At 35.8% G+C, this 13,216-nt stretch overlaps 1 protein-coding gene across 9 annotated transcripts in view; it reads left to right on the forward strand.

Moving 5' to 3' along the window:
- LOC108969366 (synaptotagmin 1) overlaps positions 1–13,216 on the forward strand; it is a 68,432-nt gene that overhangs the window by 35,054 nt on the left and 20,162 nt on the right. For 6 of the 9 annotated variants that reach the window (XM_018934022.1, XM_018934018.1, XM_018934024.1 and 3 more), the window contains 5 exons: positions 5,268–5,481; positions 5,561–5,823; positions 5,881–5,976; positions 8,559–8,753; positions 8,825–9,001. In XM_018934022.1, coding sequence (XP_018789567.1) covers positions 5,277–5,481; positions 5,561–5,823; positions 5,881–5,976; positions 8,559–8,753; positions 8,825–9,001 — 936 coding nt within the window. In that variant the 5' untranslated portion in view covers positions 5,268–5,276. The remainder of the gene's footprint in view (positions 1–5,267; positions 5,482–5,560; positions 5,824–5,880; positions 5,977–8,558; positions 8,754–8,824; positions 9,002–13,216) is intronic. The other 3 variants (XM_018934025.1, XM_018934027.1, XM_018934023.1) reach the window with 2 other exon arrangements.

Here is a 13,216-nt window from a genome sequence, read left to right on the forward strand (position 1 = left end):
ATATGTATGTATATATGCATGTTTTTTCCAATTTTGACATGAAAAATGGCTATGACAGGGTCTGTGTTCGTCTACCGTGGCGAAGCAAAGGCGCCATCAACAGCTGCCAACCAGCACTAAAGCCTTTCCAACTGACGTCATTTGCGCTACGACTCACTGCACACTTCGGCACTAATGTTCATATATATACATATATATTCGTATATAAACTATATACATATATTCGCTTATAAGCTATGTACAAAAAACAGCTTGCATAGCCACCTCGAAAACATAGTCCACATTCAACTGAGTAATAAGCTATGGAGCTGTGGTCTTAATGCCAACTTTAACATCACCCTGAGGTTGCCCGCATTTCCTCGGAACTGGGTTGAATTTGACATGACTACAGTTGGACCGTTGGTATTGAAAGTGCGAGTGCATTTGTGCAGTGAAAAATGTGTGTTAAATATAGACTTACTGTTAATGAGTAGTGCTTTTGCGTAGTTTTCCGACAAAATGGTTGGGAAAATGGACAAACTAATTTATTTTCCTTGTAATATTAAATTTTAAAACCCTTACAGCGATTAACTAATTGCATAGTGATGCAATATAAAATATTAAACGCAAAGTTGAATGCTAAGTAATGCTGTGTAAAATCTAATTTCAAGCGCGCTAGTATATTGGTGAACATCTAAAATTGTTATATATTTTTTAATATTTTCAGCAGTATTTTGAACACTTGACATCAAAATTTTAATAAATAAAATATAAGTACTTACATAATATACTTGTAAGTAAGCATTTCAAGAATTTTTGAAATTACACAACAAAAAATGAGAATGCCAACGCGGATTACTCTTCTCTGAATTGAAAATTATACGTACCTTTCTATTGGGCGGAATTCTGGAGCGTTTGGAGAGGTTTCCTCTTTTTTAACAAATTTGGCATTGTTGTTCTTCAAAGCCAAAGATAAATGAGCGTAGTGTGCTGCCGCTTAATCGGTCCAAAACAATGTTGACACAATGTGTTTCTTATAAAACTTTAATAGAAGGCTATATACTACGTTTTGGTTTCTTGTAAATGGTGTTCTGTTTCGAGATTCCCTAATTTTTTAAAGAAGAAATACACAAACTTAATGGAATATTTAACATTTATCTTTTGAAAACTACATCTTTGAAATGTTTGGCACGGCTACGTCTCAGATGATCAAATTTCCGATAGCTCGTTTGGGCATTTCGACTAGTAACTGGCGAATGACACGCGTGATATTATGCTCCAAGGCCTGAATCGAAGCTGGATTATCTGCATAGACTTTAGACTTTTCATAGCCCCACAGGAGGAAATTAAACAGTGTGATATTACACAGTATTGGTGGCCAATCGACAAACCACGCCAAATACATACAATATATAATATGTACTTATTTATTATTCGATATCATTTGACGTTTCGTAAGGAATGCTCCAAGTAATTTAAGTTCAACAGACTGCGTGATTGTTTGCATATTTTCCAGTGATCTGCTATAGATTTCATAAACAGGAATTAGAAAGAAATTATACAATATTACAGAAACAAGTTCTAGTCAGTACTTTACTTAGTATGCACCTGCAAAAGTGTCAAATATACTAAAAAATTGTTGTTTTCTATTTCTAGATTACAAACTAAAGAAGTTCAGTTCATGATAATTGAAATAAAATTCACTTCGTAATAAAATAGTTGTACAATATATAAAACCAATAATGCGCATAAAATTTGATTTTTCCTATAACTTCCCAGATTACTTTGCAGTTCACTGCAATCACGTGTTATTTCACCACACCGCTGAATGCTCGTAAAAGCGGCGGTTAAGTCAACCATTAAACTTTCTGTAACGACAGTTAAGCCATAAAAAACAGCAACTAATTGGTTATAAGTGGTTTTACGTGTATTTCTCTTATGCGTTAATGGTTAAGTTGCATACATGCCCTCACCAACTTTGATTGATTGTTCAGCGTATTGAGACTTGTGCATGGAATTTCATAAAAATTACCCTTTATACATTTAGCTTACTTACAATTAATTTGTTAATATCCCTTATCAAAACTATTGCAGCGAAACATTTTGTCAACCAATAAAAACCAATTTCGAGGTTCAGCTGTAGATGGCATTATTACATATAAATCATGTAGCTTTCTTAAGGAGTTACAGAGGCAACTGTGGGCTAAAAGTTAAAAAAAAAAAAATTGCGCGTGGTTATGCCCACTATGAGATTTAATATTTATACCTAGACCACTTAAGGCACGATATTCAAATTCGCTCAGAACAAGCACTTTAACTAACACTGTAAACTTGGATGAAATCGAAATAAAGCTTTGTCTGTGTCCAGATCAAAATATGTGATCAAATTTCCATTTGCGAACTTTTTATCAAAAATATCGGAAATTGTTATTTAAATTCCCCGAGTAAATGGTATTTCAACAAAATATATACACATATACAAGTATATATATATTGGTACTTGAAAAAGTTTTTTTGTATTTCTATTCAAACTTATTTTTGTTTTATACTGCACGAACTGATATAGCCTGGTATCCGTAAACTTCACAAAGACTCATCAGATGTTGTCATCGTTCATTCCCCTGCAACATATAGCAGAACGAAGATGATGAGTGACTTTGGTCTTTATTCCTCGGATGAGGATTTTACTTCGCAATGCCAGCTCAGTTCGAAGTATTACTTGTTGGCAAAATTTTTTATGCTTTGATTTCGAGACTGACGTTGCTGTTGGTACTGGTTTCAAGGAGACGAAATTATCCAATACTTAGAAGTTATGATTGTCAACAATGACTTCTTTACCTTGTTCACTACCAGGCTTATTTGCTTCACTTCTTTCTACACAGTGGAGAAAGCAGAGCTAACGGCGCGTAGGTTACGGCCAATAAAATCGATGTCAACGGCGTACGCCAGCAGTTGTACACTCTCATAAAGATTGTACGTTATCTGTTGAGCTCTGCTGCTCTAATTACTTCGTCCGGAAGTGTACTGAAGAAGTCGCCATATAGGCCGAAACCTCGTTTGGTATCGAACTGCTCGGAGAGGTTCTTCCAGACACCGACGGAGCTTTTGGTATTGCCTACGTTAGTTTACACAGTCGTATTTGGTTGGTGGTGATATCCAATGCAGACGTAGTGGCATGAAAGCAGCTAATTTTCGTATTATTAAAAGCAGTCGACACCATTTCGATGTGACACTGATAAGGCCAATCGGTTTGTTGACGGTGGGCTTTAATCTTTCACACAATACGCTCCATACCTTATATGAAATGTTTAGGAGACTAATTCGTAGTAGTTGGCGCAAATTGTGAGGTCTCCCTTTTTGTGAAATAGGCGGAACACATGAAATTCCAATTCCAAGGCATGCTTTCGTCCGACCCTATTCCAAAAAAATCTGATGCATGCTCCTTATCAGTTCTTCACCGCCATATTTGAATAGCTCGGCTGTCAATCCTTCGGCCCCAGCCACTTTGTTGTTCATCAGACAGGTAATTGCTTTCGAACTTTTCATGGTTGGGCAATGGAATATCTGCTCCATCGTCCTCACATGGCGGGTCACAAACACAGCAGACAGCTCTGGAAAGAAAGTTTCTTCTTCAGCTCGCCTTCAAACGGGTGTTGTTTGGCTGTCCAGAGGACTAAGCCTTGAACAAAAAAACTTCTAGAAATAGAATTTTTCACCCTAACAACAAAGCACTTTTAAGTTGTGAATATCGACTCTATTTATTAATTTCTCAATTTAAATATTCAGAAAATTGAAGCGAATTATAGAAAGCTAATTTATTATTGTTAAGAAAGTATACATTATATTTTGAGGGTGGATTCTCACTGGGGTTGGTTATTTCATATTTTAATAATAATAACAAATTGCTTATGAAATAACTTGGTCAATTGAAAATTGTTGAATTCATATAAATATGTACTTCAATGAAATGGTTCAATATTCTGCTTTAGAAATCGAAATTGTTGGTGAAATAACCGTTCCATATTTGTAGTTGTTCTTATAAGTGAGCACACATCTAAGCACATATCCACACATTTCATTGCAAGGAAATTCATTAAATAAAGCAGTTAGTGGAATTGGCATTAATTGAGACGGCATTTGTAGTGTTTCCGGGCATATTACCGGCAAAAGTTCATTCACTGCAAACGTGAATACATACTCAACCAAGCATGTCGGGTTTCACTAGAAAATTATAAATTTCCTGAAGACAATATGTAGTTATAGGAGAGTCTTTACAATTATTTGTAAAGCCATGCTGCAGGAATATCACAAAATCTCTTAGGTACATACACAAAGCAAAAGCCGTTTCCGTGAAGTGACTTTAAACTATTGTGTGGCAAGTTTTCAATTCGCTGTGGCATTTTCCAAACCAGCATATTCGTCAAATAGGTGTTAAAGAACACAGAATCCGATTTTTAAAATCTTCTGTGTTTAATGTTGAATTTATTCATCCATATAAACAGTTACTGATGTAGTTGTTGGCTTTGTAACGGTCATCTAGTCTCCGTTACGGTGGTAAGGTTCAGAAATCGGTATTTGTCATTGATGTCATCCAACGGTACGCCTGGAAAACGTGCTATTTCGACGGGGCCGGACCATAGCTTGCTGAGCATATAAAGAGGTGGTTAGAGACATGCTGTGACTCATTGCACCCTGCTCCTATATTTGGTATGTCGGGTTCAATTCTGGATAAATAGGAGTTCACACGAATTGGTACCGGAATTTTTCCCGATTTAATCCGATCAAGGGCTGCTTTTTCGGAGATCTAACCCCATCTGAATTAGTGAGTTTCAAATTTATCGTCGCCGACAATTAATATACTCACAGTCATCGTGGTGATATTTCGTGTAGAATATGTATGACCCACGCGGTCTTTTAAGATACTTTTTAAGACACCTACCTGCTAACATGGATAGAGCATGAACTTTTTACACGGTATCCTCTGCAATAGCCGTTTTCGGAGCGACATAGCCGTCGACTAACTTCAAACTCAAGAATCGAATCAACACGCGATATTGCCGTTTATCATAAAATCCACAAGCTCTGCCGCTTACACACACATTGAAAGCAAAAATTGTTAATTCAATTAGACTGACACAGCACGTCCGCGATATTTTTATACTGAGAAGTAACATATATGGGTAAATTAATCCGTCGGTTTTATTTAATTGTATAAGTAACTTAAATTAAGAAAACGTTATTCTCTACAACTATTTACTCAACATTTCTTCATTTTCCTCCATTTCCAGTAGCACAAAATGCCGCCAAACACGAATACGAACACCGAAGAGCAGCTGCCGGAAGAGTCGACGCAAAGTCTGGAACCGGCCGATCAGAAAGTGGAAGAGACCACGCAGCGTGAGGTGTTCCGTGAGCTAGCGCAAAAACAGGCGGAACAACAGCAGGCGGAAAGTCAAAAAATGTTCACCACTTTGACACCCAAAACCACAACAGAGGCTGAAGGTAAGACCAGTTTTCAGATATCCTGTACTTACGTCATAATATTTACTATGATATTCTTTCGTCTACACCATCTTTGCAGAGGAACCAACCACAACAACTGCGTCTACCATCCAGAAAATCGGACATGCCGGCGAAGTGGTCACCGAAGTGATTGCCGAGAAGACCGGTCTGCCCACATGGGGCGTGGTGGCAATTATCATACTGGTATTCCTCGTCGTCTTTGGTATACTCTTCTTTTGTGTACGTCGTTTCTTAAAGAAGCGACGAACCAAAGATGGTAAGGGTAAGAAGGGTGTCGATATGAAATCGGTACAATTATTAGGATCGGCGTATAAAGAGAAAGTAAGTATCAACAACGCTATCATTTCTTAGTAGTTATTGGGTTCTGGTATGTCATAGGTTCAGCCTGATATGGAGGAACTCACCGAAAATGCTGAAGAAGGCGATGAGGAGGATAAACAAAGCGAGCAAAAATTAGGAAGACTGAATTTTAAGGTAAGATTACTGTGAGCTTTCCAGCATCTTGGCGTTGTACAAAAGTCCACACTCTAGTGACACATCAAATGTGTTGTCATGGCACACAAGGAGCAAAGCAAACGTTAGCGTAAAGAATTTAAGAAAGTTGCAACAGTACTTTCAGATATCTTTTTATTATATTCAACCTTTTATATTAAATAATTTTTTAATACTTCTGTCTCAAAAGTAAAGTTTAATTACATAGCATTAGATTGAAATGTCACTAATTTTGTTGTTGCACATAAAATTTGCATTCGCATTTTTCCAATTGCATCATACTTCTTGGACTCACGTACATTAAGCTCCTTTACTCTTGACTCAATTAAATTAAACCAATATTAATTCTTCAATAATGTAAAACTCTCCGGTGTTGTTGGAAGACTCTCATAACAGTTGATAAAACACGTAAAGTATGTTTTGTTGGCCAACTACTTTTCTAAACCCCAAAAGATGCTTTACTTCTTTTTAAAAACGACATAGTTTTTATACATTCAATGGACGATGAGTTTCAAAACAGACTGATGTGCCTTTTCAGTGAGCTATATGACTAATTTTTAGTATGGAATTTATTTTGATAACTTATATGTTATCTATTTTGTTATGTTAATTTATCAGTAAGAGAACAAAGCTGAGATGTAATAAGCAAAGAAGGCGACTAATTTCCCTCCACACACTTGACCTGCTAGAAAATGTTTATGGCTAGGTTAAGGTCGCCGATACGTTTTATTACCTAAAACTTCTATATACCATAATAGATCATAAGATATTTCAACTTCAGTCTTGCAGAGGCTGAGGAGTGGAGGAGAAAGTGCCTCTATGTTTCCACCTTACTCGCCTCCTTAAAATTTTTATAACGTGCCTCCGTCCATGTTTTTAGCCTTGCACCAAGAATACGTATTGGACACCTCACGGTGCCTCAGACCTCAGGTCTATAATTCTAGTGCTAGAATCCAAGACGTTCTCTCACCTCTCTTTAAAAAGTTGCACTTCGTGTCAACACGTTTGCCGCCATCTTAATAGCAGACAGTTCTGCCTGAAAGACACTAAAGTGGTCCAGTAGCTAAGCTCGACGCAGAACTCTTTACAAAAGACTGACTCTCAAACCCTGCTTTCTAGCTCGACACATCCGTAAAAATCTCATTGCGAATTTTATCCAGCGACTCCTCCCTATCCACATGTCCCTCGTCGGTATGTGAGCAGAGCTAAAGCCGCGACGAGTAGCCTCTGGGCCGCAGTGATCCAAGTTTTCAGGAACGTAGTTGAAGTAAAAAAGAACTTCTTAGAGCGCGCTTCGCAGCAATTAAGCTACTTACATTGTAAAATATCATGAAGTAATTGTAATTGTTGCTGTTGATCCGTAGTGCACTGGAGATGGCGATGAGAACCGCTCTTTTTACATGTTCAACCGCCTTTAGAAGTGAAAGCCTTCAACGCCCTCCACCCTTCGAATACACCATACAATATTTTAACTGTGGTTCTATTAACATCTTACAAAACCACAATGAAGTATGTCCGTATGAGACTTTCATTACGATTTGGGAATCACGTTAAGATTTCAATTCCATAATTGCCATAAGCTGCTAATGACAGGCTGACATGTCGACAGCATTCAATAAAGATGAGTTAAGTTCACGTAGGAAATTAAAATAGTTTCCAGTTCCCAAAGTAACATAACTATCCTGACGAGAAAGCTTAACGATGGGGCTACTGAACAGGTGATAGACAAAAATGGGAACTGAGTTAAAGAAATCCCGCGAGAAGATTTAACGAAATCAATTCGATCTTCGGCTTTTATAACGAAATATGGCAATTTTACTGCAACTCGACGTCGAATTAGCCCAATAAAAATACATAAAGAGTCCTGTGACCGATTTGTCCTTCTCCAAGTACTCCATGTAAACGATATTTTGTGATTCCTAGAAAACGGTAACCTTCCCGTTCCATAAACAAATATTTACTTTCTTCAAAGCAGATTCGCCGACTAAAGTTGCTGTTCCCACCCTAAATTGTTTAGTCTCTGCTGACAACGCCAAATATTTCAGGCAGATGGTATCTCTTCTTCTCGCAATCCGATATTACAATTTTATGTTTCTAATTTTTTAAGTAATTAGCAGATGGTCTGCCCTGTTAAACCAATATTATACCGATTTCTTCATAGTCTCTACATTTCTAATTATGTACTTGGGTCCTCCACACTCCAACAACACAGGTAGAATATCAAATTCCTAATTTTCGAGATTGAGAAAAATTATTTTCAGTAAATCTTATATCCCACATATTAGTATAGACCACATATATTAATCAAGTCACAACTGCACAAACTGATTCACTAAGTAAAAACAATAAAAACACACATTGCGCCTAATCCTATTTGATTTTCAAATACCAGAAATAATAACAAAAGAACTAATAAGTATGTTTTTCTCTAATGTCGCCGCTCCGCAAATGGCTGGATTGCATGAATCTGCTTCAATACTCTTCACTTGCTCTCTTTTTCTCTTTTTTCTACGCTTTTTGTTTCTCTTTTTCTCTGTATGTCGCTTTGCTCTTACATTTAATAGCTCGAATATGACTTCAACTCGAACAGCTTAGCGGTCACCGTTATACAAGCCGAAGAATTGCCCGCGCTTGATATGGGCGGCACATCAGATCCTTACGTTAAGGTATATTTGCTACCCGACAAGAAGAAGAAATTCGAAACCAAAGTGCATCGCAAAACACTAAACCCGGTCTTCAATGAAACCTTCACATTTAAGGTAATATACCTATTTTTTCTATTCTACAATTTGTTAATGAAAAAATGTTTATCCTCGTTGTCAACTGCTAGAGCTTGCCCTATGCCGATGCCATGAACAAGACGCTCGTATTTGCCATATTCGATTTCGATCGTTTCTCTAAGCATGACCAAATCGGCGAAGTGAAGGTGCCACTTTGTACTATTGACTTGGCGCAAACTATCGAGGAATGGCGAGACTTGGTCAGCGTTGAAGGTGAAGGCGGACAGGTATGTGATACTGGCTGTGCTGGCGCGCAGCGTTGCCAGCTGTTAAGAGTTAACTTTTTCATTTTCACTTTATTTTCAATTAACAAAAACGTTGTACTTCTACTAATTTATTATTACTTTCTTCTAAATGTAAACGTAACTAGTAAAATACAAAAGCAAAAAACAACGACAAAAATAAACTAAATAGATTTCTAAGTCCCTAAGTATAAATATACATTTCAAAGAACTGCAATAAAAAATATAACGGGTTTGAGTTTCTAACTTAAGTGCTAGCATTCTAGTGCTATTAAAATTTCAAAGTCTAATTAAAAGCTCAAAGTGCAGTAACACAATTTTTATACTCTTGCAACATTTTTCTACAGGGTATAATACCTTGTTCACCTAACGGTTGTACGCATCACCTAAAACTAATCGAGATAAATTTAAAGTTGTATATATATAAAAGTTCAGGGGTTGAAATCCGAATGTCTGTCTGTCTGTCCGCCATTTAACGAAAACCTATTAAGTGCCATAACTAAGCACTAAAAAGATATAGAACAGTGATTTGGAACAGAAGATATGCATAGCAAGGGACACCATTTTGAAAAAAGCGGGCATAGACCCCCGAATGATAACCCCGCCCACTCCTCATATAATGGTACAGTTTTAGGTACAATCACAAATACGACCGATGTCAACCAATTTCGGTACGTAATATTCCCCTATTCTCACGGACAGACAATTTTAACATCTGAGCCTTTCACTTTCCCGTGTACAAAGTAAGAAGCAATTAATATAACAGTATAAAACTTTGCACGAATAATGCCTATAGCGTATGCCATCTTATGACCATAAATTGTTCAAATCAAATAAAAACTGTTCAAGCCTCTAGGTAACGAATATGTAGACCGTAGACCCAGTGCTTTTAGTTGGCTTATTACCGAAAATATCGGTAAATATTTGAGATATATAATATAAATTCAGGGAACATCTTTTTCTGACATCGGGGAGTCAGTGTGTCAGAAATATGTTGAATCGTAGATATCAATACTTTCCTGAGCCCCATATACCTAATATAAAGTTTTTCGAACTTCCATGTGACTTTATACCGCATATATTAGCCAACATTTCAGTTATCTCAAAGAGAAACAAGAGAGCGTGTTTTGTTCACAGAAGTGTATCTTTGTGCTTAAAATAGATAAATTTGAGCGAACACTTGACAATATAACATCCGGGTGACTTCACTCCATATAATTGGTAATGTAACCTTAATGAATCTGACGTTTTTCTAATAAAACTTTAGTGGAATAGGTTGATCTGTTTATGAGTTATATATATATGAATACAATATAATATATATGTATATTGCCTGAATTCCGATCCTCTAGTTGACGGTCTGCTCCTTAGGGTATTTATTTGGCTTTGATTCATACAAGTTGCAAGGGTATAAAATGTTCGGTTGCACCCGAACTTAGCCCTTCCTCACTTGTTTAACATAATTTAATAATACTAGAGATAATGCATTGCTATAAAAAGTTAACTCGCGTGTAATGAGTATATTTTGTGTGTGTGTATAGTTGGACTTTTTTCGCGCAACAGTGTGTGTCAGTTAATTGTGTTACGTAATGACATACAAAGCAGCAGACAAATGCACAACCTCAGTACATAAAGAAATTTACAGGAACCACTGGCAACATTAATATGAAACAGCGCAGAAACCAACCCGTTTAGCTCAACACACCCAGTTCAAAATGCATTAAATAAACAAGAAATAAACTTTAAGCTTCCACTTTAACAACAACCCCCTACCAATAAAACAAAAAAAGTATTACGAGTAGATGAAAGATCTTAACAACCAGCCTTTATTAACCTAGCAAAAAGAAGTGCTTTAACGTATTTGAAATTTTGTTAATATGAATTATATACTTTGGAGATTATTTGGTTCTCAAATAATTTTATATAATTTTTTCTAGTTATTTCAACAGCACACCAAGCAATTTTACAATAATACTTTACTATAAAAGTTTAACCTCATTTTTACTTATCAAGGCGCTTAAGTTCCGCTCAAGGTCTTGAACATTTTTATATAGCAGGAAACTTAAAATTAAACAACATTTGCAATGAACAAAGCATTTAAATCAAACTCTAAACAAGTTTTTCTTTTCCACTCCCCCTCTATTTACTACAACCACTACTACTACTACTACTACTACTACTACTACTATGTACTACTACTACTACTCGTACTCACTACTCAAACTCAAAAAAATAATAAAAATAAAATTGATTTGATTCCGACCTTTCGTAGAAGGTAAATAAATACATACAAAACAACAACAAAAAATCATATGAATATTACTTTTTGTACTACTACTAATATTTCTTTAATTACCACCTCACGTTTATGCAATATAAATTTTTTTCGAAATCTAAAAATAAATATTTTCTGCATTTTTCTCACATTTTTAATATTGTAGTTAAATTTTTGTGTTTTAATTTTGTTGCAAAAACTTATTGAGTATTTAACTAATTACTTATATAAAAATGTACAATTTCACCATAGAATCAAAACGAAAAACCGGCGCAAAAATTATTGAATGAAATCTAATATGAGATTTGTGGGCATTTTTTAATTATTTGTAAATTAAAAATACAAACATTTATGCTACAATATTATTTTGTTGAGAAACTCAGATGCATTGCAGAGCAAACCCCTCCGGCTTTTATTGTACGAGAATGAAATATTAAAAATTATGTACTTGAAAATGACAACGTTGTTGGAAAATCACGAATGAATATAGAGAAAACAAAGCGTACATTTTAAGAAATTTTGACTCTTGTAACTATTTAATAACTCCTTACATGATTATCTAAAGTAAAAAAATACGTGTTTCAGTTAAAATCTCAACTTAGAAATTGGACGAAGGAAAAAAACTGAATTTTGAAATTTTGCCAGACAAATTTACAAAAAATAAAAATTTCAAGGAAAATTTCGCGACATTTGTAATCGAAAAAAATCCTTCGTTCAAGTTTTAAAATGTTGTATCCTACAGCTGTGTAAAATTTCATGAACATCGGATGAATAGTTCTCGAGAAATCTTGCCAACCGTATTTTTATTACTCGAATCAACTTGAAATTTTGCGATATTATATTCTTGAGGTTTGTAGAATTTAAAAAGACAATTAAGAAATTAGATTTTTGGAAACCCTTGTAGCTCCTTAATGAGCATACGGTAAATTGCAGTGACGGTCAAGCTACACTGATAGCAATTGAATCGAATTCATACAGTCCGCTACTATCACAAAATCAGCGCGCGAAAAATAATTCTACCTTCAATTGAATTTCAGAAAAACTTACGATGTAACATAAATACTAAAAATATGTTTGAAGATATTTTTTTGCTGTAGAACCATCCACAAATAAATTCTGCAAACGCCAGTAATGCACATATTATAGAGAGAGTGTGTCAGGAAACTAAATGCAATAAGCGACCGAAATAAACTGTAGCCATTTTGTGTGCCGGAACTTAAACGTATTGAAGGAAACGAAGTAGTAGATAAACGTACAAAATAAGCGCCAACAAAGGCCCTCACAGGTACAGATCAATCGACCAAATATCGTGGCAAACATGATCCGAAGCCAGAAAAACAAAACAAAGCAGGTAAAATTTCAACCTCACATATGTTCACAGTTTTCTGCTATTATCAAGGTGCATGTTTGAATTCCTTCCGGCCGATAAACTGTTAACAAGGAATACTATTTGAGTGTTACATTTCGTTTGCGCGAAACTGTTTTAAAAAGAGCCCGGAATTATGGATCGACAACAATATTATGCCGCAACCACCGTATTCAGCTGATATAGCTCCGGTTGACTTCTGGATATTCAACGAACTCAAACGACCTTCCCGGAGCGGTCAATTGTATCAGTTGAAGACATTAAACGTGAATCGCTAGGCACGTTGAACGCTATTTCGGAAATTGACTTTAACAACTGTTTCGACAATTGGAAAACACGTTGGCACAAGTGTATTGAGGCCAAAGGAGATTACTTTAAAAGAGACGACATAGATTTTGATGATTAAATCAAAAATTTTAAAATTATGAGTTAAGGGTTACTATTTTTTAACATAATAGTATGCACTTCTTCTTCTTAATTGGCGTAGACACCGCTTACGCGATTATAGCCGAGTTAACAACAGCGCGCCAGTCGTTTCTTCTTTTCGCTACGTGGCGCC

Source organism: Bactrocera latifrons, unplaced genomic scaffold (genome assembly GCF_001853355.1).
Source record: "Bactrocera latifrons isolate USDA-ARS-PBARC rearing strain unplaced genomic scaffold, ASM185335v1 scaffold_25, whole genome shotgun sequence".
In the NCBI taxonomy this organism is placed as follows: Eukaryota; Metazoa; Arthropoda; class Insecta; order Diptera; family Tephritidae; genus Bactrocera; species Bactrocera latifrons.